Below are 21534 nucleotides of genomic sequence, written 5' to 3'. Positions count from 1 at the left end.
TTTTCTCCCAGAGTATGGCAGATTCACCACATTATATAAAGACATCACTTAAGAAATGATAACATGTTGGTGTACCTGGGTGGCTCAGTCAGTTGAACGTCTGGCTCTTGGTTTTGACTCAGGTCATGATCTCGCAGTTCGTGAGTTTGAGCCTGGTGTTGGGCTCCATGCTGATGGTGCAGGGCCTGCTTGGGTTTCTCTCTCTCTCCCTCCTTCTCGCTCAGTCTCTCTCTCTCTCACTCTAAATAAATAAATAAATAAATAAATAAATAAATAAATAAAATGACATGTTTATAAGGTGAGATGTTCTGGAAGTAACTATTTAAGACAAAGAAACAATGAGAAAAATGAGGGAGAAGAAAAACAATGAGATGCTATGTCAACCATCTGCAGAGTGTGGATGGAAAAGATCTTACAGAATTTCTAGTTCTTATGGCCATTATGGAAAACAGCATGGAAGTTCCTCAAAAACAATTGAAAATAGAAGTAGCATACAATCCAGCAATCCTCTGGGTATAGATCCAAAGGAACTGAAATGAGATCTGGAAGAGACATCTGCACTTTAATGTTCAATGCAGGGCTCTTCCCCACAGCCAAGATAGGGAAACAACCTACGTGTCTGTCAACAAATGAATGGGTGAAGAAAATGTGGTCTATATGTACAATGGAACAGGATCCAGCCTTAATAAGGAAGGGCATCCTGCCATTGTAACAACATGGGTGCAGCTTAAGGGAATTATGCTAAGTGAACTAAGCCAGTCGCAGAAGGACTAATACTACATGATACCACTTCTAGGAGGAGTTTAAGAGTCAGACTCATAGAAGCAGAGAGAATGGTGGTTACCAGCAGTTACGGAAGGGGTACGGAGAGGTGATGGTTTAAGGTACAAAGTTTCGGCGATGCTACCTAAATAGTTCTGGAGACCTACAATACAGCACAGTGTCTATAGCTAACAGTGCTGAGTTACATACTTCGGATTTGCTTAGATCTCATGTTGTGTTCTTAGGACAAACACCCAACATACTGAGGTAAAGAGTGTGGGAGGGAACTTTGAGAGGTAATGGATGTTTATGACCTTGACGATGGTGGCGGTATCATGGGGACTTATCCCCAAAGTAATTGAATAAGAAAGGAAGAAAGAAAGAAAGAAAGAAAGAAAGAAAAGTGAAAGAACAGAAGGAAGGAAGGGAGGGAGAAGGGAAGAAAAGAGAATTTCTAGTTTTTCAGGAAATTTAAAATAATACTAGACTGTGCAGATCAAACATTTCATGGATACATTTATTTCATTTACTTTTGTTCGTTTTTAACGAACAGCCAATATGTTTCTAGTATTTCAGATGGGATTCCCAATAAATTAAACACCTCTTTTGAACAGCACATGTTACTTCTAGGGCTGAACATTTGAATTACTCCAGCAGCATAGTGAAAGGCATGGTCACGTGGAATGAGATAAAAACTCTGCAGTTGGGAATGTGGGTCATATTCTGGCTGATTTCTCATTGGGTGACCTTAACCCTCTGAGTTCTTCAAAACTAGCTTGCCGGCTGTGTGAGGCAGGGATGCTCTTTGTAATCGCTTAGAGGGAGGGTGTCCGGGCAGCGAGTCCGCACCCTACCGTAGCCCAGTGCGTGGAGCCGGGCGGTTAGGTGCTTCTCCGCGGAGGCGGTGCAGGGGAGGAGGCGCTTCTCGGGAGTCGTATCCGGTGATCGACGGGCCCGCATCCTTGGGACGGAACCGAGGCCCAGCTCACTAGTCCGCTCGCCGGAGCCATGGAACAGAACCGCGCAGCCTTACGCTTGCGCACCGTGCTGGGACACCTCGGCCGAACCTCCGCCAGGGCCTACGTATCCTTTGGGCTGCGTGGGGCTCGGGCTGCAAGAGTGGTCACAGCTCTTCGGGGCGCCGGGGAGGGGCGGGGAAGGGCGAGATGATAGGGGAGCTGGGAGCTCCCGGCGGGGACCTGCTCGCTCGGCGGGAGCGTGACAGTGCCGACCTCTGTGGCTGATGTGGCGCCGCTCCGGCATTCTGGGCCCTCCCGGGGCCTCTTGTTTCCCTGCTTTGCGGGAGGGGAGGATGGAAGTCGTTACTGAAGGGCCTGCTTTCAACTACTTTGGCATTTTCTGCACTTGGCCGCTCGTGACCCGGCCGCCCAGAGCCCGAGAAATGCGAAGCACGGTCGCACGGTAAACGGAAGCGCAAAGCTTTCCGGAGCAGCCGAGACGGGCCGGCCGGGCAGGCAGGCAGGCAGCAGGGCCCTCTGGCGAGACACGCGGCCTCCGCAGGTGGAGGCCGGAGCTGCAGGCGCCCTTCGGCTTTCCCTCCTACCGGCGCGCCGGGAGTGTCCCCGGGCCCCGCAGGAGACCACGCTGCCTCTCCAGATTGGACCTTCAGAAGTTCATCTCGGGGGCAATGGGTGCGGCCGCCGGGGTCGGCTCCAGTAAGATGTCACTCTATGACACGTAAATCCGATTGCTTTATTAAAACAAAAAAAAAATTTTTTTTAACGTCTATGCATGTTTGAGAGGCAGAGACAGAGCGCGAGTGGAGGAGGGGCAGAGAGAGGGACACAAAATCCGAAGCAGGCTCCAGGCTCTGAGCTGCCAGCACAGAGCCCGACGCGGGGCCGGAACCCACGAAGTGCAAGATCACGACCTGAGTGGAAGTTGGGGGTTCAAGCGACGGAGCCTCCCAGGGGCCCCCTCCAGGAGCTTTAGAGAATTGTTTTTCCTACTCCGATTCGGTGTTCTCATTCAGGGGGTAACTTTTGGAAGCGTGGAAAGACACTGCCTGGGATTTTTCTTTGAGGGACGTGATTGGACTCTGCTGTGTGCAGGATCCCGAAACCTTTCACACAAACGATTGTACTGGTTGTTTCATTTATTTTTACTACTGCTCTCCCGGCTGAGTTCCACCCAGAGATGTAGCAGAACCACCATAACCTTAAAATCCCGTCCATACACTAATAAAGGTGATTATCTCATTTCACAGGTGAGAAAACAAAGCTTGAGGCTAGGAGAAATTAAAACCCTTGAGGGGCGCCTGGGGGAGGGCTCAGTCCGTTAAGCCTCCGACTTGGGCTCAGGTCATGATCTCACTGTTCCTGAGTTCGAGCCCCACTTAGGGCTCTGTGCTGATGGCTGAGTCTGGAGCCTGCCTGGGAGTCTGTCTCCCTCTCTTTCTGCTCCTCCCCTGCTCATTCGCACTCTCTCTCTCTCTCTCTCTCTCAAAAATAAATAAACGTTAAAAAAATTAATTTTATTTGCCTTAATTCACATCCTAGACAGCTCACCCCACAACATGGGCTGTTTCTTCTACCAGTTTCCATCCTCCACAATTCCAGTAAGTAGAGCTAATTTTCATTTTTAACCATAAAATGTATTTAAAGCTTTTTCTAGTGGTAACTGAGATATAAAATACAATATATCATGTTGCCTGGTGAAAATTCATTATACAAATCCTCTGTTGCCGGGACCTGTTCTAATTAGAACTGTGGAAAATTGTGAAGACCTAATTCGGAAAAGAGAAAAAAAAATGTCAGAAGTGTGTAATCTGTTTTGTTTTGTTTTCAAATTCAGGCATAGTGTACCTCATTTAAGTTAGCCTGTAGTCTGGTCATACTGCTATATTAGCTAGTATTTCTGGTTTAACTTAAATTACCTTTGTAGGGGGAAGTCATTGATCTCCATGGAATATTCTCATGGAGCCACTGTTCCGATCTAGAAAAATGGACTGGGTGATTTGAGTTTGTGCATATGCCATACATTTATTTGGATTTTTTGTCACTTTGATTTCCTCTGAGAATGTATGATCTAGACAATCTAAAATATAAAATCTATTGCATTCGTTTTCTACCTGAAAAACCATATATATTCATTACAGAACAAATTTTAAAATGAGAGAAACAAAAGGAATTTTAAAAAATCATCCACAATTCTGTTACATAAAGGCAACCACTTTTTTGTATTTCTTTGCATTTTTTTACAAGTAATAAAAGATTTGGTTTTATAGAAATCTAACCATATTTTATTATAATAAGCATTTCTATTATATGCCCTTCATTAAAAAAAAAAAAAATTTAATGTTTATTTGTATTTGAGACAGAGAGACAGAGACAGAGACAGAATCTGAAGCAGGCTCCAGGTGCTGAGCTGTCAGCACAGAGCCCGATGTGGGGCTCGACCTGAAGAACCGTGAGATCATGACCTAAACCGAAGTCAGACACTCAACTGACTGAGCCACTCAGGCACCCCCCCTCTTCATTTTTAATGATTTAATGAATCATATCTCATTGAGTGGATATAATTAATTATTCTTCTATTTTTTTGGTGACAGTAGTTAATGCTTTGGATTTAAACCTTAAAAAAAATTTTTTTTTTTTTTTTTTTTTTTTTTTTTAATTTATTTTTGGGACAGAGAGAGACAGAGCATGAACGGGGGAGGGTCGGAGAGAGAGGGAGACACAGAATCGGAAACAGGCTCCAGGCTCCGAGCCATCAGCCCAGAGCCCGACGCGGGGCTCGAACTCACGGACCGCGAGATCGTGACCTGGCTGAAGTCGGACGCTTAACTGACTGCGCCACCCAGGCGCCCCTAAAAAAAATTTTTTTTTAATGTTTATTTTTGCGACAGAGAGAAGGCAGAGCATGAGCGGGGGAGAGGCAGAGGGAGAGGGAGACACAGAATCTGAAACAGGCTCCAGGCTCTGAGCAGTCAGCACAGAGCCCGACGTGGGGCTCGAACTCGTCAACCACGAGATCATGACCTGGGCCGAAGTCGGATGTTCAACTGACTGAGCCACCAAGGCACCCCTGGATTTAAACCTTTTTAAAAAATGTTCAGATTAGAGGCGCCTGGCTGGCTCAGCTGAAGAGCATATGACTCTTGATCTCAGGGTCATGAGTTTGAGCCCCACATTAGGTACAGAGATTACCAAGAAGATAAATATGCTTAATAAAAAACCCAAAGACTTGTTTTAAAAAAATGTTTAGATTATTTTCTTAGAGTAAATAAAAAAGAGAAATGCCAGGTGGGAGAGTATGAACATTTTTCAGGTTCTTGACACATCTTGTTGGGTTGGGATTTTAAATTGGACTTATTTGAGATTTTTTTTCCCCCTTTAGGTATACACTGGATAACGACGTTCTAAGCCTAGAACAGAGAAAATTTTATGAAGAAAATGGGTTTCTTGTCATTAAAAATTTGGTATCTGATGATGATATTACACGCTTTAGGTACAGTAAGTCTGTTATTTTACAGAAATATGTTATATGTATGCAACAGGAACCTGAGTAAGATTAGCGTGTCCGTGTTCAGATATTTTTTGGCGATTGGTTCGCTAGGAAGTGGTTAGGAGCGTGAGCTCTGGAGCCGGACTGGCTGGCTTAGTGAGGAGGCAAAGGCTTCTGGGTTGGCCATTTTCTCCTCCCTGTCCTCAGAACTACTCAGCCTGGGCCGGAGGTCAACCTGGCGCACAGAAACCACCCGCTCGGTCTTTGAGAAGCTTTCCACAGAATGGGCCAGGCAGGTGCTTGAAGCCTGCAGTGATGACGCCATCTGCCAATTTAATTTTCTAGGAACCAGTTTCAAAGGATCTGCAAAGAGGAAGTGAAACCCGAAGGCATGATGATCATGAGAGACGTAAGCACTGAAAAATCGAAGTTCATTCCAAGTGAAGAGCTGATTACAAAGGTCCAGAATTTTCACCAGGATGAGGAGCTCTTCAGATACTGCACTCTCCCTGAGGTTCGAGACCCTCCTGCATTGTCTTTCTCTTTCAGTTAATAGCCCACCCGCATGCTTGCCTCTGCAATTGCTGCTGTTTAATTTTTTTATAGAATGTATTTTGAATTATTTATGTATGTATTTATTTATTTATTTATTTAGAGCAAGGAGGAGACAGAGTCCGAAGTAGACTCTAGACTCTGAGCTGTCGGGGCGCCTGGGTGGCTCAGTCGGTTAAGCCTCCGACTTCGGCTCAGGTCACAATCTCACGGTCTGTGAGTTTGAGCCTCGCGTCGGGCTCTGTGCTGACAGCTCAGAGCCTGGAGTCTGCTTCGGATTCTGTGTCTCCCTCTCTCTGACCCTCCCCTGTTCATGATCTGTCTGTCTCAAAAAAATAAACACTAATTAAAAAAAAAAAAAAAAATTTAGATTCCACGCTGTCAGCACAGAGCCTGACGCAAAGTTCAAACCCACGAGCCCTGAGGCGAGCCCTGAGGTCATGACCCGAGCCGAAGTCGGACATTTAACCGACTGAGCCACCTAGGCGCCCCTGAAATTGCCGCTTGTACTTTATCTGGCCCCCTTCTCTGGTGGCTGCAGAGGAGTGGTTCTCCACCCGAGGCAGACATTTGTACCTGCAGCCAAGGTGGGTAGTGTGTCCCACCCACGGGTAGAGGCCAGGGAGCCTATAAAATAGCCCCCTCCCCCACAATAATGATATACCCAGCCCCAAGTGTCAGTACTGCCCCGAATAGAGAAACCCTGCTTTGGAGTCTGGTAATTATCCTTGGTTGAGAAGGGCAGGACCTCTGTGTTAGAGAGAGACCCTCTCACCCTTGATATGGGCATATCAACTGGAGTGACACCATGGAGGCTTTTCACTGTACATCCATTTATTTTGTTCTTTTTGTTTTGTGAGTCTGGTCCGTAGAGGTTTATGTTTAGATTTAAACTTGTCTTTTAAGAAAAATTGTTACTCGGGGCACCTGGGTGGCTCAGTCGGTTGAACATCAGACTTCAGCTCAGGTCATGATCTCAAGGTTCGTGAGTTCAAGCCCCCGTTGGGGTTGCTTGGGATTCTCTCTCTCCTTCTCTCTCTCCACTCCTTCACTTGTGCTCTCTCTCTCAAAAATAAATAAACATTAAAAAAATAATATTATTAATCAGGATAAGAAACGAGTTAATTTAGGAGAATTATTGGCTAACTATATTGGACAGCTCTGTAAAGTACGACAGAAATGGTGACATGGCTCTTGAGTCACTGAGGTTTAGAAAACACTGGTCTGGGGCACCTGGCTGGCTCAGTCAGTACAGCATGTGACTCTTGATCTTGGGGTCATGGGTCCCAACCCCACATTGGGAGTAGAGATGACTTAAAAAAGAAAAAAGAAAATACAGGTCTAAAGGGGCAACTGGGTGGCTCAGTCGGTTGGGCGTCCAACTTCGGCTCAGGTCACGATCTCACAGCTCATGAGTTCGAGCCCCGTGTCGGGCTCTGTGCTGACAGCTCAGAGACTGGAGCCTGTTTGGGATTCTGTGTCTCCCTCTCTCTCTGCCCCTCCCCTGTTCACGCTCTGTCTCTCTCTTTCTCCTTCAAAAATAAATTAAAAAAAAATTAAGGGAATACCAAAAAGTGACGTGCTTTATAAAAAAAACAGGTATGAGGCCTGACTCCTAGGATTTGAGTGTTTCGTGCTCAAACTGCCAATGTTCCTTACATGGGAGATGAAATGGTGAGAAAGTGCTGGAGTATGCTTCATTTTTTGGAGTCTGGCCGAGTTGGAGATTGAGCACTGTCACTTTCATTTAACTGGCACTGACACCTTGGCCGGTTTCTTAGCCTCAGGCTCACGCGTGTGGGGCTTTCACTTTAAAGGATGATTCATTCATGGGGCATTGCTTTCCAGGCCTTGTTGTGCGGTCCAAATGGGAGGCATAAAGTCCCTGGCGGGTAGGAGGCACGCAGGGCTCTTCGTGCTGTTTGCCCCTCCCCAGGTGGGTTAGATGCAGGAGGCAGCGACCCAGCCTCCAGACCCCGGGCCTAATTCCGCCAGCCGTGTCACGTGTTCTCCTCAGATGCGTCCCAGGCACACGTGCCCGTGTCACTGTTTGTTTAACTTCGCCCACCAGGATATAGACAAGGGCAGGGACCTGCTCATCTTGTTCCCCTCTGTGCCCCCATCTCCTGTCACTCTGTCTGGTTGCTAGCCCTCAGTAAGGAGCTGTGGGTTAGGAGGTGCTCTGATTGTGATGTGTCCCCCAGCTCCTGTCCTCCCCTTCCTTCCTCTGGGCTGTGCACGCGGCTGCACATGTGTTGGGACCTCTTATGGTCCCTTCTGGTTTTTGTTGTTTTTTTTTTAAGTAGACTCTCTGCCTAGTGTGGGGCTTGAACTCATGACCCTGAGATCAAGAGTCGCGTGTGCGACCGCCTGAGCCGGCAAGGTGCCCCTCATGGTCCCTGCTTATGAATAGTCTCGGTGAGGGGAAGAGGAAGCTCCCTTCTCACCAGACAACTCTGGACAGCTTCAGCTGAAAGGAGGGAACTCCTGTCCTTCTTCCCAGTTGACATCTCAGAGAAACTCCTATCTTTTCTTGCAGAAAAAGTGGTTAAGTTTCCAACTGGCTTGAAAAAGCCTGTTTAATTCAGGCTTTTTCCCAACTGGCTCGAAAAAGCCTTTTTAAATTAATTGCAGATTTCCAGTTGTTGACCTTCTCATGTTTTGTTTGCAGTGTTGTGAAATCCCAAATGTTTTTTTTGAACTATTTGGCATCTTGGTTCTTCTCTAGATCATTATACTTTGTGCTGCTTGCCTGTGTATTCGATTTCTCGTGAAACTTTGTTCTCCCTTTTCTCTTAGATTCTGAAGTATGTGGAGTGCTTCACTGGACCCAATATTATGGTCGTGCACACCATGATGATAAACAAACCTCCAGATTCTGGTAAAGGGCTCTTGTTGAGAAAAAAAAAAGTTTCAAGCATTCTAACTATAGCTGTGCATATAACTGCTAAACTTTGATAAATGAATGAATAAGTACTTTTATTTAAGTCTTAAAGTAGTTTATATTGTAATAATATTGATGTAGAATAGTGATTTCAGAGGTTAACTGTAGGGTTACTGGCTGGCTTCTCAGAAGTGTGGTTTAATAAACATGATGGCTCATAGACCATAGGCTCCTATTATTATAATCATGATCTCTGAGCTTTGTTACCCATTCTCACCTATGAGAGTGTAAATTCTGCTTTCCTGATGTGAAGACATAATTATTACTAACAAAACTAAAACTATTCTCATAAATCATATACTACAGTTGTTCTTAAAATTTCTTGCTAAAATGTAGCTTTTTATTTTATTAAAAAAATTTTTTTTTAACATTTACTTATTTTTGAGAGACAGAGTGAGGCAGAGCATAAGCAGGGGAGGGGCAGAGAGACAGGGGAGACACAGAATCAGAAGCAGGCTCCAGGCTCTGAGCCATCAGCACAGAGCCTGACGCGGGGCTCGAACTCACTGACTGCGAGATCATGACCTGAGCTGAAGTTGGGTGTTCAACCGACTGAGGCACTCAGGCGCCCCATAAAATGTAGCTTTTTAAAAAAGTTTTAATTTTAGGGGCGCCTGGCTGGCTCATTTGGTTAAGTGTCTGACTTCGGCTCAGATCATGATCTCCCAGTTTGTGAGTTTGAGCCCCACAAGGGGCTCTCTGCTGTCAGTGCATCCCCTACTTTAGATCTTCTGGCTCCCTCTCTCTCCCACCCCATCAAAAATAAACACTAATTTTTTTTTTTTTTTTAGTTTATTTTAGAAAGAGAGCAAGCTGGGAAGAGGGGCAGAGGGGGGAGAGAGAGAGACAATCTCAAGCAGACTCTGTGCCTGCTTGACCCTGGGATCCCATGACCCTGGGATCATGATCTGAGCCAACATCAAGAGTCAGACGCTCAAATGCCTGAGCCACCCAGGTGTCCCTAAAATGTGGCTCCTAAGATCTCACTCCCAGAGAAACTGATTTGGAAAGTAGAACCCAGGAATCTGCATCTTTTTACGCCATCCCCAGAGTCTAATGCAGACGGCTCTTGGGCCATGCTGAGAAATTCTGCTATACCAGCAGTAATAAATTGGCCCTTCAAGATTCTTTATCCTTTTCTACTTTTTCTAAGGAAAAAGAGGCCAGGAGAAGTTTATGTGACAGGCCCGTAGCTTAACATCACCAAATCTCTCCCACCCTGAATGTCTTGCTTTAGAGAGATGGGGGTTGGGGGTGGGGGAACACCAGGTTCAAATTGCAAAGCAGGGAAAAATGTAAATGTGGTTCTTTGAGCTCTGGTTCTACCCAGAGACTATATACCGACTGCTTCCAGTTCACTGAGGAACTTCTTGGAGGCCTCTTATTAATTTAGTTAATTGATATTTTTTACATTAGCCACTTCGAAGGCTAATAGGGGACTTCAGATTTGGCCACTGTGTTCAATTAATCAAAAAATTTTTGGGGGTAGGCTCTGTGCCCAAACCAGAGTTACAAAGGAACAAAGCACAGTAGAATTGTGACATATGTAGGAATTGCTAGAAAGTGGTGTAAGTAATGGGGCGCTTGGGTGGCTCGGTCGGTTGGGCATCCACCTTCGGCTCAGGTCATGATCTCACTGTTCCTGGGTTTGAGCCCCGTGTCAGTCTCTGTGCGGACAGCTCAGAGCCTGGAACCTGCTTCAGATTCTGCATTTTCCTTTCTCTCTGTCCCTCCCCTGCTCATGCTCACACAAAAGTAAACATTAAAAAAATAAAATAAACAGCATTTCAGACTTAAAAAAAAAAAAAGGAAAAATGGTGTAAGTAAGCACTCAGCTACCAGAAAATAGTACAGGATGTGGAGTCACCCTGTTGATTTGATAGTTCACTTTGGGGCTTATCTCTCCAGGCTGATTTTCTATAGTGTCCTTTCACTTGTTTGGTTTTTGCAGGGATAGGTCATTGTTCAGGCAAAGAAGAAGAATTCTGAGATTCAAGTATCTTTTAACAGTAGGTTCTGTTTCAGGCAAAAAGACAACCCGCCATCCTTTCCACCAAGATCTACACTATTTCCCCTTCAGACCTAGTAATAGGATTGTTGCTGCTTGGACGGCCATGGAACAGGTCAACCGGAACAATGGCTGCCTGTCTGTGCTCCCAGGCACACACAAAGGCTGCCTGAAGCCACACAGTTATCCCCAGTGGGAGGTATGTCTGCTTAGAGGATGTATCTTAATTGGAAAATTTATTGTTTTGATTTCACGTCGGTATACATAAAGAGCTTTAACAATGAGATGGCATGTCCTTTCTTGGCAAAACTTTGTTTTAAGATTTGGAATTAGGATCAGGGAAAATTCAAAGGTGTCAGACGGAATAGTAATTTTTCTTTCAACAAGGGTTGGAAAGTTGATCAGCGTGGAGAACTTTGGTAGGCGCTGTATAGGATCTGAGATTATAAAGCCTAATTGAGAGGGAACACTTAAACACTTGCAACACCAGGTGCACATGTCTAGCACCAAGTAAGTCTTACACGCTGATTGATGGCTCTTACGATAAAGAAGGGAGGGATCATCTCTTTCCCGTTGGAGAGACCAATGAAGACTCTGGGAAAGGCTGACTAGTATTCCATTGCATGGCCATTCCATGGTTCATTGACTCAGCTATTGATGATAGAGGACTACTAAAGTTTTTGAGCCCATGAATAGTGAAATCAAGTCAAATGGTGAAATCAAATTCAAGAATCATAATCCTGGGGCACCCGGGTGGCTTAGTCAGTTAAACATCTGACTCTTGATCTCAGCTTGATCTTGGGGTCATGAGTTAAAGTCCCGTGTTGGGATCCGTGCTGGACATGAAACCTGCTTTTAAAAAAAATCATAATTTTGAGGTCTAGAGCAAGATACACTGGAGGTGAGGAGTCCAAAGGCAGAGAAACCGAAGAGACTATTGGTGTTTTAGGTATCAGGCAATAAGGTCTCGAACACCCATAATGATGGTCAGAATGAGAAGAGCATATGTTGTCAAGGCAGGAAGAGTGAATGTAGTTCTGTAGGAAGTCAAGAATGTGGCTTTAAGGCTTCTGTCTCAATCAGAATTCTTGCACTGAGCGTTAGTGCCAAGTGAAAACATTTGAGTCTGGATCCTGATACAAAATCTGAAATTGTGAGATTTATCAATTGAGTTGAGGTTTAGGGAAAGTTTGATGCAGACAATAGAAGTGGGCTGTGGCTGACTTAAGCCAGAGGGGGTGTTTTGGAGGGTTGCAGGCACATGCTGAGTCCGTGGAAAGGCTGGCTGGCTCTGGTGAGCAGGAGGGAAAGTGGGCATCATTGCTCATTGGGAACAGTGAGGGCGGGGCACCTGGTGTGGGCAGTTGAACCTTGACTATCTCTGGTCCCTTCAATTCTCTGCTCAGAGTCAAAATGACTACAGTGCTTAGCTACTTAGCTTAGCTCACATACCTACCCTGGCCAGGAAAGAGGTCCCAACACAGTCCAGCAGGAAAGCTGTCCTTCCTCCAAAGAATGTGGAATAATCTTAGGAAGGGGGATAGGATGCTGTCCTCTCCCCATAACCAGTACTCAAAGCAATAACCAGCTTTGGAAATCGTTATAAAAAAAACCCCACAATGTGTTAATATACATTATTCTTTCTTTTCTCTGGATGTGTCCTGAGTGCTTTGTGAGCTGAGACAAATTGAACATTTTCTCCCTGCTGGTTTGGGAGAACAGTTAGTTTCTCAGAGTTACTCCTGAGTTTTAGAAGAATGATTTATGCAAAGTTCCAGGTTAGGAAACTGTCATGTTGGGAAAGAATGATTACAGATTCAGGCTGGAAAGGTGATCTCCTGTGTTAACTCTACAAAATGCAAAGTTGATGTAGATCTTCATGTACAATTTAGTAATGAAGCTAAGTGGAAATTTCACATTCTTTATTTGGTCCCCCAAATCCATGATATTAATATCAAAATGTGACTTTGAAAACCAGACATCTGAGAAGCTTTTGTATATTTATAATTTTTTAATAACCTATTTACCTCTTTCTCTTGGAAGAAGTTAGGAAACCTTTGCTTTTCCTGATGAGTCATTGATAGAGTTTTTAATTGTTGGGTTCCACAAATACAGACTTGGGTTCTCTTCTGCATTCTAGGGGGGAGTTAACATAATGTACTATGGGATTCAGGGCTATGATGAAAATAGCCCCCGAGTTCACCTTGAGATGGAGAAGGGAGACACTGTTTTCTTTCATCCTTTGCTCATCCATGGATCTGGTTGGAACAAAAGTCAAGGCTACCGGAAGGTATGCGATAACATCCCTGTACTTTCCAAAGACGAATTGGTTAGAAACAAAAATGTCAAGATGTGTTAAAATTTATGAGGCTTGTGGCCTTTAACTAAACTGGACTTTAGTCTGGTTTATTTACCAGGAAATCTGTTTCCTACCTCATGCTTTTTTGCTCATATCAGTAAGAAGCCAAGTGACTTCAGGTCCCAATCCTACTGATACTGAATTATGAACATTCATAGAATCGCTTCAGAAGAAGAGCTTACTTAGGAGCCCACAGCCTGTGCTTTTGGAGGCAAAAACAATGGCTGACATACTGAAATAATAAAATTTGGAATATAAATAGTTCATAGTAACCACGCAAGAGGAAAGTTCATAATAGCATTGTTATTGGGAAAAACATTATTGATCCTAAACAAAGGTTCTGAATTGGCTTCCCAGAAATCAGATTTAACAGCCATATTTTTCACCCCTTAGCCCCAGAATGTTTTAAACCTAATGACTTCATTGCTTACATTAAAATCTGACAACATTTCTCATGTTCCCAGATTTCTTGCTTCTTGAAAATTCAGCAGATCTGACAGTACTGTGGATTCACATTTCTCCCAGGATAACACGGGTCTCGATACTACATGTTGGGGCTTCTTTGGGGCTGAGGTCGTTTTCTGGTTTGTCACACCAACCCCTATTGTCTCCCTGAAGTCATGGGTCATCTTCTATTCATTCCTGTTTCTACCAGGGCCAGGATGAGGGTGAGGCAAGAAGAGAGTCTCCTCTGGGGCAAAATTTAAGGATGAGCGGAAGGGGCTAAAGAAACCCCTCCACAATCCAGTTAAATGATATTTAATGCAGCATTTAAAAAATCAAAACTAATGCAAAAATGTCCATGATGAAGACGATGCCAAAATTTTAAATAAGCACTAGATCAGGGGCACCTGGCTGACTCCCTCGGTGGAGCATGTAACTCTTGTTCTCAGGGTTGTGAGTTTGAGCCTCATGTTGGGTGTAGAGAATAGAGATTACTTAAAAAAATAAAATCTTTATTGTATTTTATTTATTATTTTTGTTTTCTTAAAAAATTTTAAATGTTTATTTTTGAGAGAGAGAGAGAGACAGAGTGGTAGCGGGGGAGGGGCAGAGAGAGAGGGAGACACAGATTCTGAAGCAGGCTTCTTGCTGTGGGCGCACAGCCTGACATGGGGCTTGATCCCATGAACCCTGAGATCATGACCTGAGCCGAGATCAAGAGTTGCACACTTAACCGAATGAGCCACCCAGGTGCCCCTTGAGTTCCAAGTTTATATCTTCATAACTGTTTCAAGAATGGGGAGAACCAAGTAACCTTCATTTTACCTTCAGAAGGAAACAAGATGGGTATCGTATGTGAATGCTCTTGGATTTCACATGTCCTTTTGATTTGCAAGGGGGGGGGGGTTGTGTGTGTATTATTTTCCTTTACACGGTATTTTTGTGGTTTTTCTTTCATGATCTACAGCCATCACAGACTCAGCTGAGCAACTTCTGTGACCAAGTAACCCTGGAACACATTCCTTTTTTAGGACTTGAGGACACCCATTCTTTAGAAAAATCACATGCTAATACATTAAAGTCCCCTTTCCACATCAATTGTGTTCCCTGCCCATTTTGAGAACAAGAGTCACAGGTAGCTAAAAACCTCTTGTAGGGGCACTTGGGTGGTTTAGTTGGTTAAGCCAAGTTCAGCTCAGGGCAGTCTCACGGTTTGTGAGTTTGAGCCCTGCATCGGGCTCTCTGCTGTCAGCACAGAGCCCCCTTCAGATCCTTTGTCCCTCCTCTCTCTGCCTCTCCCCAGCTCATTTTCTCTCTTTGCCTCTCAAAATAAACAAATAAACTTTTAAAAAGTTTAAAAAAATAAAAAACAAAGATAAAACATAAAAACCTCTTGTAATTTCTCAGCCTTTAACTGTACCTGGGGAAGAAGATACTGAACCCTGAGGAGTCTAATACAGGACACCATGGAATAGCTTTCAATCTAGAAATCAGCTGCCGAATGAAATAAATGACTTTCCTTCAGAAGTCTCCTTGTTTGGTTGCTGGTGTTCGTGGAATGTTTTTTTTCCCCAATATTAATCATTTCGCTTGGCATAGGCAATTTCCTGCCATTTCGCCAGTGCCGATTGCCACTACGTTGATGTGAAAGGCACCAGTCAAGAAAGCTTTGAGAAGGATATCCTAGAGACACTGCATAAAGTATACGGATTTCCAGAAGATGCCAGCCTAAAGGTACGTTTGTTTGAGATGACAGGTAAAGACCCTTTTTTTGCCCGCCTCTTCTTCAGATGCTTACTAATTCTCATACCTGATTTCCTTTGGAAATAGAAAGTGCTTTGTTTAGAGGGCTTTGCTGAGATCTGCTAACAGTGATAGTGGAATTTCAGTTTGTTCTTGCTTCCCCAGTGGGGGGACCTGAGCCCATGTGCTTCTTTATGTCTTTGGTGTGCAGGCTGTCCTGTTCCAGGACTGACAGGTAGGAAAGGCAACATGAAACAGATCTGGAGGAGAGGAAATGACGGACCAAGGCTACCTGCTGAATGCACATAGGGAAAAGTGAACGGTCTGGAGGGAGTATCTACACTTAATGTAAATCCAGTAAGACTCCCAGAAAGCAATTCCCAAGCAGGTTTTTGTTTGGGTCAGTTGGCATCTGGAGTGTCATGAGGAGACGGCTTGGGTGAACAGACATCAAAAATCGCTGATGCTTATCGACAGGGGGCATGAGACCGTATTTCATGTGCTTTCCAGATGAGTATACATCACTTGCAAATTATTCATTTTTAACTAGTAGACATTCAGTGCTGATGATGATCACCGGACAGATTTAAGTAAACATGTTTGCTTTCTAGACAAAGTACATTTTAGCCTCTGAACCAAGAGGCTGATCCTACTTTTAAATGTGCAGTAATCGTAAATGCGTGCATTTCCTATGGGGGTGACACGGCCCCCAAACAGACTGAGTGTAATGATAACCCCGGGCCTTCCAGTCCTGCAAAGACACCAATGCTAAGCTACCAACTGTGTCTCTGGGAGTCCAGAATCTGAAACTCCTTCTCCGTGTAAGAATCTCACTTCTCCCTCGGCCCTTGAAAAGGCAGTAACTTCACATTTGGACATTGTAAGAAGTCTTGTCCTTCTCCCCTTTGTCCAGTCCTTAAAATGCTTTACAAAAAGGCATCATATTTTGAGGCAGGGCTTCCATGCAACACTTTGAGTTTTATTTTATTTTTTTAAAGTTAGCAAGTAACAGAAAAAAAGTGTTTATTTTTTTAAAATTTTAAATAATTTTTAGTGACTTTTTAAAAAAGATTATTTATTTATTTATTTTTGAGAGAGAGAGACAGAGAGAGACTACGAGTTAGGGAGGGGCAGAGAGAGAGGGAGACTCTGAAGCAGGCTCCACACTGTCAGTGCCCATGTGGGGCTGGAACTCACTGTGAGATCATGGCCAGAGCTGAAATCAAGAGCCGGAGGCTTAACTGACCGAGCCCCATTTATTTATTTATTTATTTTTGAGAAAGAGAGAGAGAGAGAGAGAGAGAGAGAGAGAGAGAGAGAGAATATGAGAGAATCCCAAGCAGGCTCCTCACTGTCAGCACAGAGCACAAGGCAGGGCCTGAACTCATGAACTGTGAGATCATGACCTGAGCTGAAAGCAAGAGTTGGAGGCTTAACCGACTGAGCCACCCAGGCACCCCTGCAACACTCTGAATTTTAAAGTAGAAACAAAAGCCTGTGTTATGTTTGAGGTTTGTCAGGGTTGTAATCAATGAATTGCCTCCTGTATTTATTTTAGTTCTTCTCTCAGATATAGTTTATCAGCTTTACTTAGAATAATGATATTAACTTCTGCCATATAGTTCTTTATGAGGAATAAGACCAGTTTCATATCCCTTTTCTTATTTTCTTCACCCAAAACCAGTGGAGCAGTCATTATGGCTCCATGCTCTTTTTGTTTGTTTGTTTTAATGTTCATTTATTTTTGAGAGGAAAAGAAAGAGAAAGCAAGCAGGGAGGGGCAGAGGGAGGGGGACAGAGCATCCCTAGCAGGCTCTGGGCTGACAGCAATGAATCTGATGTGGGGCTTGAACCCACAAAGTGCTAAATCATGACCTAAGCCGAAGTCAGATGCTCAACCAAGTGAGCCATCCAGGCGCCCCTGATTCCATGCTGTTTTTAAAAAAATTTTAATAAATGTTTATCTTTGGGAGAGAGAGACAGAACGCAAGCAGGGGAGGAGCAGAGAGATTGGGAGACACAGATCTGAAGCAGGTTCCAGGGCTCGAACTCATGAACCACAAGATCATCACCTGAATCCAAGTCGGTTGCTCAACCAACTGAACCACCCAGGTGCCCCTGGCTCCATGCTGTTAATGAGAAAGTTAAAAGTCCAAGAGTTTGGCCTAACTGACCTGAAACAGAGCTGGATTTTGGACTCAGCTGAAATTCCAAAATCATTCTTCCCATCATACCTTGCTGTTTGCTCAAAAATAAGCAATAAGAAAGACGGAATTGTTTTATTAAGAACAAAGAAAAAAAAATAAAACCTGTAACTCATGACATTATTTTCACTTGGGAGCAGATCACCCTAAACGGGGCAGCACAGTGGGGCGCATTGGGCATTGTGACCAAACACCGTGCTTACCCAGCTCATGATCCCTATAGCCAACAGGAGCACGAAATAACACAGGCTAGCCGTTTGGAGACTCTGCTCAGTTTCTTCAACACTGTGTGAGATGTTGGCAAGTAAATTATTTGGAGTCTTAGAATATGGTTTGTTTATTTATTAACTGATAGGACTGCTGTTGCGGTTTTTTCTATGTGGCCATTTGTAAACGCTAGAAATCTACTTTGTCTTGTGCTGAACAGATTCTCAAGGTTCCATCAACTCATTGTATGTGGCTTTATTCCCAGGATATATACAGATTAAACGTACAGCTGGTGAAAGGAGAGAGGATCAACCTTTGAAGTAGCCGTTTGCTGGAGCTCTTTGAGAGAAAAGCAAAATGAATCAAGGTGCCTAAGGAAAATGTTTTATTAATGAGCTATTGTAGTCTTTTCCATCACTTGTTAATGAAATTGCAAAGCACGCATCAGGTACTTAGAGGCATATGGTTAATTCTGCACGCAGTGGTGTTGCTTTGACGGAGGAATGAACAGCAATGGTGACGTACTACTGTTTTAAGGAAAATTAACTGAGGGCTGCAACTAATAAAGGTGATTGATGTCTAATTTAAATGTGTTAAATCAGTTTCTTTCATTCAGTTAGCTCTTTGACCAGGCAGAAAGGAATGCTTTGAAACTCAGGGTATGCTGGCTTGTGTACACCCCACTTCTGGAAAACCCACCACCCACCAATTTCATGTCATGAGAGACTTAGTGAATTGACAACAATGTCTAACACAGGCACATTTAATGAAGAGCATCTTGGAGTAAAAATAAGGATGGATGTTTGTGCTTGGACACAGGATTCCTTCTATGACTTCTCCAACCCAACAAACTTCCTTAAAAACAAAAACAAAAACAAAAACAAAACAAAACAAAACTAGGCTGGGGGCACCTGGGGGGCTCAAGTCAGTTGAGCATTGGACTCTCAATGTTGGCCCAGGTCATGATCTCATGGTTCATGAGTTTGAACCCCACACCAGGCTCCTTGCTGATGGTACGGAGCCTGCTTGTGAGTCTCTCTCCCTCCCTCCCTCCCTCTCTGCCCTTTCAGCACGCTCTCTCTCTCAAAATAAATAAAAAAGAAAAAATGAGGCTGGATCTTTCTAAGTCCTTTTCTCTATTCCTAAAGAATGAAGACAGAGGTAACTTCATCTGCTGTTTTTTTGAGTAAGACAGCTGAAAACCTTCAGCATTTATGAATGAAACCTACACTCTTTCAAGGTCCAGGGATTTTTAGATACTTTTGGTTTAAAGGATTTCGATGGGCATGAACTGGGGGGATTTATTTTAATAGAGTGCTGTATCTGTACAGCAGCTGAGGGCAGCAAGGAGATATAGTCCTTATTTTTAAAAATACCAGTTAGGATTTTGATAAGAAAAAGAGTCCTTTTCTTGTCATCCTGCCAAACACAAATTTTCCTAAACCTAGTTTCACTGTTTTTGTCAGTTTCTTTGTGAAGACACAGAGTTTAAGTTCAGTTCCAGCTGGAAACTGGAGAAGGCAAGACCATCGCTGACAGGGTTTAACAAAACTGGATTATGGAATAATTGGACATAAAATGTACATAATAAATGCCTGTGTAAGCAGCATGTATGGAGCACTGTTCCACAAAAAACTTTTCAAACTCCCTTCACATTTAAAATAAACTTCAGTAGAACAACTAGACAGCACAATTTGTTATTTCTCTTATGCAGTTTTTTAAAGTTTATTTATTTTGAGAGACAGAGAAAGAACATGATTGGGGGAGGGGCAGAGAGAGAGAATCCCAAGCAGGCTCTGTGCTGTCAGCACACAGCCCAACTTGGGGCTTGAACTCATGAACCATGAGATCATGACCTGAGCCGAGTCAGATGCTGAACTGACTGAGCCACCTGGGTGCCCCTTCCCTTGTGCATTTTCAAGTGAATGCCAAGTAGTCAGTCATTTCCTATTTTGTGTCCCTTTTGTCCACTGATTCATTTAACAAATATCCAGGCATCCATTCTGTGTAAGATGTGGAAGAAAGACCACACCAGGGTGAGTTAGGACAGTTCATTTAGTGTGTGCTCCCACCTGGGAAAAGTGGGAGCACAAGTCAGCTGGGAAATGAAGAGCTGGGATAGGAATATCACCAGATCTTGGCAGAATGAGGAATAGCCTGGTTTCACAGAGGGTGTAAGGGGATGTACCCTGGACTAATGTTCATTTCACCAGAGACTAAGCTCAAAGGGCAGAAGGTGTTCAAAGTGTAGATCAAAACACGGGGCACCTGGGTGGCTCAGTTGGTTAAGCATCTGACTCTTGATCCTGGCTCAGGTCATGGTCTCACAGTTGGTGAGTTCAAGCCCTGTGTTGGGCTCTGTGTGGATGAGCCTACTTGGGATTCTGTCTCTCCTCTCTCTGCCCCTCCCCAACTATGTGCGTTCTGTCTCTCTCAAAATAAATAAACTTAAAAAATCAAAAAAAAAAAAAAAAAAAAGCTGCAGACCAAAACAAACAAAAAATCCCCTTCTATGATGTGGGACTAACAGCCTAGGAAGAACGGACCTTTGCCTTTGGTATCTGCTTGGAGCTCCTCATTCAAAAAAAAAAAAATTTTTTTTTAACATTTATTTACTATTGAGAGACAGAGCAGGAGAGGGGCAGAGAGAGGGGGAGACACAGAATCCGAAGCAGGCTCCAGGCTCTGAGCTGTCAGCACAGAGCCCAACGTGGGGCTCGAACTCACATGCAGTGAGATCATTACCTGAGTGGGAGTCAGACGCTTAACCACCTAAGCCACGCAGGTGCCCCAAGGATTGTTCTATCTTTTTAGAGGCTTTCTGTGACTAATCTAAATGCTGGTCTCTTCTTAGTCCTACACATACCTTCTTCTATAAAGGTTATAGAAAAGATTTCAAATAGCCATACATGGCTTGAATGTCTTGAGAGATGAAGCTTACTTTTCCTTCTCATTCCTTGCATGCCTGACCCTCATGTTGTAATTCTCAGCCTCAGGGATTTTAACAGAAACAGAATGTGATATCAAGTCCTAAACCCATTGAGGGGTGCTGATATGTGTCCTAGAAGGTAGGGGAAAAAGAGGGTGGGGACAAAGGTTTGTGCAGGGGTGATGTTTGAAATATGCAACAAGGGCACCATTAATTAGGCATCGTGCAGACAGGAATGTGGCACCTCTTGACAGTTTGTGAAGTTCCTGAGCAGTGGGCACCTCATCAGGCTCACTGGAAGCACCCCAGGAAAGTGGCCAGACTCTAGAAGTCTCTCAGGGAAGGCTGGTCCCTGTGGCAGGTTGGGGCCTGGGTCATTCAGGCTGGCTCAGTCCATGTCTACTATTTCCAGGGCAACATACCTCCCTCCTCCCCATCCCTGGTACCTAACTCAGAGTAATGCCCAGGCACCTTTACACAAGGTAGGTGGGTACTGGATACACCATCCAGACAAAAACATCAATAAGGAAACAATGGCCATAACTGACACATCAGACCAGATGAACTTGATAGACACATACAAAACACTCTACCCCAAAGCAGCAGAGTATACATTTTTCTCACGTGCACATAGAACATCCTCTAAGATAGAGCACATGTTAGGACACAAAACAAGTCTCAGTAAATTCAAGAAAATTTAAATCATAGCAAGTATCTTTTCCAAACACATGGGTATGAAACTAAAAGTTAATTACAAAGAAACAGGGAAACCCACAAAAATGTGGAAATTAAACAACATGCTAGTGAACAACCAATGGGTCATCAAAGAAATTAAAGGAAAAATTAAAAAACACCTAAAGGCAAATGAAAACAGAAATACAACATATCAAAATTTGTAAGAGGCAGCAAGCCTCT

General features: G+C 43.9%; 1 protein-coding gene across 1 annotated transcript; it reads left to right on the top strand.

The window, feature by feature from the left end:
* The first annotated feature begins 1538 nt into the window (after positions 1-1538).
* PHYH (phytanoyl-CoA 2-hydroxylase) lies at positions 1539-18279 on the top strand. The gene is made up of 9 exons (XM_060659308.3): positions 1539-1845; positions 3282-3340; positions 5122-5232; positions 5575-5743; positions 8581-8662; positions 10751-10932; positions 12874-13023; positions 15136-15270; positions 17956-18279. Exons 1-9 carry the CDS (start codon positions 1771-1773, stop codon positions 18007-18009), a joined length of 1017 nt encoding a protein of 338 aa, XP_060515291.2. The 5' UTR covers positions 1539-1770; the 3' UTR covers positions 18010-18279.
* The last annotated feature ends 3255 nt before the right edge of the window (positions 18280-21534 follow it).

The sequence above is a fragment of the Panthera onca genome, chromosome B4 (assembly GCF_046562875.1).
Source record: "Panthera onca isolate mPanOnc1 chromosome B4, mPanOnc1 haplotype 2, whole genome shotgun sequence".
NCBI classification, from domain to species: domain Eukaryota; kingdom Metazoa; phylum Chordata; class Mammalia; order Carnivora; family Felidae; genus Panthera; species Panthera onca.
The sequence above is the reverse complement of the archived record's forward strand: the minus strand, read 5'-3'. Positions and strand labels throughout refer to the sequence as shown.

Coding starts and splice junctions, on each gene's coding strand:
- PHYH (XM_060659308.3), top strand. CDS start 1,771: ATGGAACAGAACCGCGCAGCCTTACGCTTGCGCACCGTGCTGGGACAC. Junction 3,341..5,121: donor TTCCATCCTCCACAATTCCA/GTAAGTAGAGCT, acceptor TTCCCCCTTTAG/GTATACACTGGATAACGACG. Junction 15,271..17,955: donor CAGAAGATGCCAGCCTAAAG/GTACGTTTGTTT, acceptor CTTTATTCCCAG/GATATATACAGATTAAACGT.